The following is a 5,518-nucleotide window of genomic DNA, read 5'->3' as shown; positions in this document are numbered from 1 at the left end:
CAATTTGTACATTTGAAACATTGGTATTTTATCGAAAATAAAACTCTAAACTAATAATTTTATCTTAAAATTATATCCAAATAGAATTCTAAACTAATATTTTTTTTTTATCTTATAATGTCTATTTAAATGGGTTGCCCGGGACTCGAACCCGGAACCAATCGAATGGAGTAGATTATTTCCTTGTTAAAAAAAGAAAAACCCCTCCCCAAACCGTGCTTGCATTTTTCATTGCACACGGCTTTCCCTATGTATAAATTTCAAACTTAGTTCCAACCAACATCTGCGATTCATTCTCGTAAAGATTATAACGCCGCTACTAACGGGGTCTCGGTTGATTTCCCTTTGGTTAAATATCCAATGTGGCACGACACTTGGCGAAAAGTTAGAACGTCAAGTGTCGCTGCCTCGTGACCTGGCTAAAAGTTTAGCTTTATATATTAGTGTTATATGATATGATATGACCATTGTATATAAAAACCATTTTCAGCCATTGGATCGATTAAGATCTGACCATTGGATCAATTAAGATTTGACGCTCTACATTTACCCGGATCAACATAATGACATTATTGTAAATTAATGAGCTTTTTATGGTATAATAGAATTTTTAGAAAATTGGTCAGTTCTTTCTCTCTCTTTGGTGCAATGATATTTTTCTCTCTCTAAAGTTCTTATCCCAATTTCGCAACTCCTCCCCGATTATTTAAAGCTTTTAAATCAAGATTTATCAAATTCTTCATTCAAATTTGCTTGAACTTACGACTTTTGTGCGAATTCTTCATAAATTAAGGTTTTTGTCAATGTCTTTGCGATTTTTAGCGATTTTTTTTTGGCGATTTTTGGTTCGACTCCCATTCGAATGTTTTGGCGATTTCTATTCGATTTATATTTAGTTTGTTCAATCATTTATCAGTTTGATTGTTCGATTTTTCTGTTCTAATTTTGATTTTGTTTTGTTCGATTTTGTTTTGTGATTTTGATGCTATTTTGATGCGATTTTGATGCTAGTTTGTCTCGGCTCTTGTTTTCTTTGTATCTGTGGAATGTAACTGTACGTGTATGTCAGATGTATGCTTTTACCTGATTGATAAGAATGTTAGAGGATACATCCATTAGTTATTTTGATTAAGCGAAGGTATTTAACTTAGCTACATTGTTTACTGGATAGCAAATTATATAGGAACATGCATGTTTGTGTACCAAATTAATGATATCATAAAGTATATCCTTTTATTTTCTTAAGTTTTCCTTTATATTCTAAAATTTTCTCTCTATATTCCAAAGTTTATTATGTATGTTCTAAATTTTCTCTCTATGTTCAAAAGTTTGATAATTATGTTCTAAAGATTATCTAGCTCTGTGGTTGTTAAGCATATTCTAGCAAGGATTACGTAGTATAGTAGTATTGATTCCGAAGTCAAGTCCTTAAATTGACTGCAAGTTTGAACAAATATAGTGCTCTTTGGCTCTTTGCATTAACTAAATGAATGTTTTCATGTCACTAGTCGTTGGAGCGTTGCGCGTGCTCCCTCGACGGCAAGATAAGTATGATTCGTGAAATTGTTCCTTTTTTGAGGTTTTCGTGATTTTGTTTAGGTTAAGTAATTATAGAGACGTTTTAATTTATAAGTTGTTAGAAGGGGTAGTGATAAAGCTTGTAAGATAAGTAAAATTCGTAGTTGTGTCCGGTTATTGTAATATTCGTGGCTGTATTCGGGTTATGTAATAGCAAGGATACAAGAATTTGTAAGTACTAACAAGGAATAGTGATAAAGTTTCTATGGAGATATATGTATGGAAAAACAATTGTTATAAGTGAAGTTATCTAGAATTTGTTAGGATTTAATGATTTTTTAAAAAGTATACTATTGCTTTAGATATTATTTCAGAACAAAATATGGTTTATTGAGTACCTAAATAATATCGAAGAGCTTTATTTTAAAATGATTGTGATAATAAGGATTAGTAATAAGGAAATGCAATATTAGAGGTTAAAGTTATGTAAAATGGATTAAATGTAAAATATATAAAAGAATTGTATACATGTTTGTTAGACTATTTAAAGTAGAAAATTTTCGAGTGGTTCTTCTATTGAAAATTATAATTGTTAGAGTTTGTAACTGATACAGTACATTTAAAGGGATGTTTAGTGAACTCTGGTTCTTGCAAAAAACTTGTTCTTGATACCCCTCATGTATAGCTTTTCTTGGAGTACCAGAGGACCTTTCAATTGGTGGATAATCTAGGACCTCCAAATAAAAATAAATAAATAAATAAATATAAATACATAAAATATAAAAAAATTAGATGCTATGACTGGGGTGTGTAAAAGTGTGTTTTTATACTTCTTTTTTTTGGGTGGGGGGGAGGGATGGGTCAGAAATCTGAAGGCTACTTTCTTCTTGTTATCTCTGTACACCATGCTCTTTAATGGAAGGAACAAAATAGCATAAAAGCATAGTTGCCTAAGCTCGTCCTGAAATGATTAAAACAGGACAACAATAAAATATGCAAAAACCCGAGATCAAGTAAAAAATGACTGATAATGAAGTACAAAACCTGAACCAGCAGCAACAAAAAAATTATAAATTTTATCCTCAATTGTTCAATAAAAAATTACTAAGCTCTTCAGAGACAAAGTACACAATAAAGAAGTTTAGCAATTCATAGTGTTTATACATCTACCAGCAGTTCGCCAGGCACTGAAAATCATATTCATGTTCAATGGTCAGGACCTTTGTCCCGGATAAAAATACAGTTCAAAGATTACAAATATATATTTCATATATACTTGTATAGTTGTATAGAAATGGAAAACATATAGACGCATAGTTCAAAGGTCAACAACAAAGTCTTAATCTTAATGTACTTGGCATTAACTTGCAAGTGCAAATCCACCAACTCTACAAAATTTTAGCTTAGTTTAAGAGCATAACAGCAGTCATAATATAGTATCTTAATAACTGCAAGAGATACACTCATAAGCTTTTTGCCAACTATCAGCATCTACAATATGATGAGATGAAATAATGCAGACTGACATTTAAGATAAGAGTTCCCAATGAATGAACCAGCCTCCATGTTCTACCCATGAAAGCAAGACAAAGCCTGTTGTAAACAAAAAAGAGATAGTAAGCACGGAAAAAGAACAGGCATTACTTTTCATTTTGATCAGAGAAACTTTGATTTCTAGTGTATGCCAATAGATCGAGTTGTACCAATATTTGAAAAGTCGCTTCAAATGGTTACATTATCAAGACTTATTTTACTGTGGTGGATTGGTGGTGGTGGTGGTGGTGGAGGGGTATGTGTAGAAAGGGAGGGATGCCCTAGATTCCTAAACATCATCATCCATGGATTAGAAGCCAATATAAAGACCTTTACTTTAGCAAAAGAAATTTTAGGGTCATCAGTTTACATGTTGACATTCACTGGTAATTATTCTTTCTAAAGTGACAAAGCATGCCAATTATGTACCAACAAGTAGCAACTCAAAACTTACCAATGTAGAACACTTAACTTATAATGAGGTAAGCAGATTAGAGAAAAAGGCTCAAACCTATCACACGCTTCTGGTAGTGAAGGCTCAACATTAGAAGGAAGACCAAAGACAACCCAGAATAGTTGTAAAGCCAAATCAAAAAGATCAAAACTTTATCATCCAAGAAAACAATTATAATCAAAAGTAGTTTATAATCCAAGAAGCATAAAAATCAAAAGTTCAAAACTTTATCACCCAAAAAGCATATAATATAATAAAAAAATTAAAACTTTATCACCTAATAAACTTATAATCATTCAATTTAACCAAAAATCAAAACTTTATCATATAGAAAACTTATACTCATTCAATTCAATCCAAAAAATGAAGTGGGATACCTCAGGAGAGAGACGCTTGCAGTAACCACACTAAGGAGCGTGGAAATCAACGTAGACATAATCAAAAGAAGAAATGGTTTAACCAAAATTTTTTGCAAAAACCAGCTTAGTTCACTAAACAGCCCTTTAAATTTACTGCTTTTCTTTTCCATTATTATTAATGATTAAAAGTTTTTTATATGATAAAGTTTTGACTTTTTGGCTTTATTCAAACAATTAGAACACGAGAGTGAAAGAAAAGAGAATCAAACCTGGAGATCAGAGAATCATCAAATAACCTCTCAAGCTTCTTCAATGGAGTGGAAAGTCCAGGAGTTGCTTCAGTGGAGGATTGGAGAAACCTCAGAAGAGAAAGGAGAGAGAGAATTGTACCTAGAGATCAACAATTCAACCCAAAAGAACGATAAGTCACTCAAATTCAACCCAAAAAACGAAAACCAAAAACCAGAAACAAAACGATCAAATAAACCCTAAAATAATCGAAAACCAATTGAACAAATAAAGACAAAAAAATCGAAAACAAATCGATCAAATAAACCCCAAAACAATCGAAAGCCAATAGACCAAATTAAGTAAAAAAAATCGAAAACAAATCGATCAAATAAACCCCAAAATAATCGAAAACCAATCGACCAAATAAAGCCAAAAAATCGAAAACAAATCGATCAAATAAACCCCAATAAAAACGAAGCGATTTTGCTGAAATACACCCACAAAGATTCAACCAAAAAAATTCGAATATACATTGAACATATCGAAAACAACAGGAACATATATGCAAAAATCCACGACAATCAAACCCAAAAATTTGAAACTAAATCAAGATAGAGAAACAAGATCGAACCTGATAAATGTGACGATGGGAAAGTCATCTTCCACAACCTCGGACGCTGAGAAGAATCGAAGCCCCATCGTCGAAAACGATGATCGGTGGTCTTGAGTTGCTGAATTTTTCTCTCTCTAGGTTTCTCTTTCCTTGCTTAATCAAATGCTCTGACCCTTTCCTTCTGAGATGAAAACAGAGAGAGGGAAGTCAGTCTAGAAGCAAGGGGCCCACTCTCAATTACAGCTATCAAAAAAGGCAATTGATTAAGCAAGGGCAATTTGGGCAATTCATTAATTATAAAGGCATCTATTTAATAGCACCAGAAATTACTATTCATAAGCTACAATATTTAGTTTTGCATTTTTTATAATGGTTATGGATAAGTTAATTTGTTTGAATCAATCAGCTGCAACTTTGAATCATTAATTATTGTGAAATCTAGGGTTGATATTTTTTTTTTTCTAGTTAAGTTGTTCAATTTAACTTGTTTGGGTTGTGTTTGAGGAGAAAGAGCAATAATTATAACATAAGAGATTTTTCAAATGCTAAAAAAAAGGAACATAAGTAGAAAATTTGATAAATTTATCTTTGTTATTGTACAAGTAAGATGACATAGGAGCTTTGTCAGCGGTTAGATATAATTGGACTGATGCCATCATGCAGTTCACTCCAATTCCATCTTTGTATATTTGCAAAATTATACGGACTTGTGCAAAGTGTGTCATCCTTTGATTAGCAACTGTAATGCTTTAATAAATGTGATTAAGTTCTAAGATTTAAGATGCATGCTACATTGCTGGTGTAATTGTT

At 32.0% G+C, this 5,518-nt stretch overlaps 1 protein-coding gene across 3 annotated transcripts; it reads right to left on the bottom strand.

Annotated features, from left to right (window-relative positions):
- Nucleotides 1–1,985: 1,985 nt before the first annotated feature.
- LOC110715392 lies at nucleotides 1,986–4,910 on the bottom strand. Of its 3 annotated transcripts, none has more exons than XM_021893973.1 (4): nucleotides 4,727–4,909; nucleotides 4,134–4,254; nucleotides 3,045–3,111; nucleotides 1,986–2,252 (listed from the first exon to the last, which is right to left on the bottom strand). In XM_021893973.1, exons 1-4 carry the CDS (start codon nucleotides 4,752–4,754, stop codon nucleotides 2,001–2,003), a joined length of 468 nt encoding a protein of 155 aa, XP_021749665.1. In that variant the 5' UTR covers nucleotides 4,755–4,909; the 3' UTR covers nucleotides 1,986–2,000. The 3 variants fall into 3 exon arrangements, 2 of the variants coding, with proteins under 2 accessions (XP_021749665.1, XP_021749666.1); XM_021893974.1 differs by having other exon boundaries at nucleotides 2,070–2,245; nucleotides 4,727–4,906; XR_002510306.1 differs by lacking the exon at nucleotides 1,986–2,252 and adding an exon at nucleotides 3,222–3,575 and having other exon boundaries at nucleotides 2,605–3,111; nucleotides 4,727–4,910.
- Nucleotides 4,911–5,518: the final 608 nt, after the last annotated feature.

Source organism: Chenopodium quinoa, unplaced genomic scaffold (genome assembly GCF_001683475.1).
Source record: "Chenopodium quinoa cultivar QQ74 unplaced genomic scaffold, ASM168347v1, whole genome shotgun sequence".
In the NCBI taxonomy this organism is placed as follows: domain Eukaryota; kingdom Viridiplantae; phylum Streptophyta; class Magnoliopsida; order Caryophyllales; family Amaranthaceae; genus Chenopodium; species Chenopodium quinoa.
Note: the sequence above shows the minus strand (reverse complement) of the source record. Positions and strands in the feature narration are given on the sequence as shown.

Excerpts from the sequence above, each read along its gene's own strand:
- LOC110715392 (XM_021893973.1), bottom strand. The coding sequence starts at position 4,754 with ATGACTTTCCCATCGTCACATTTATCAG. Across the intron at positions 4,255-4,726 it reads CCCATCGTCACATTTATCAG|GTACAATTCTCTCTCTCCTT; the intron begins GTTCGATCTTGT and ends GTTGATCTCTAG. Across the intron at positions 2,253-3,044 it reads TGGGAACTCTTATCTTAAAT|GTCCTAGATTATCCACCAAT; the intron begins GTCAGTCTGCAT and ends TTTTATTTGGAG.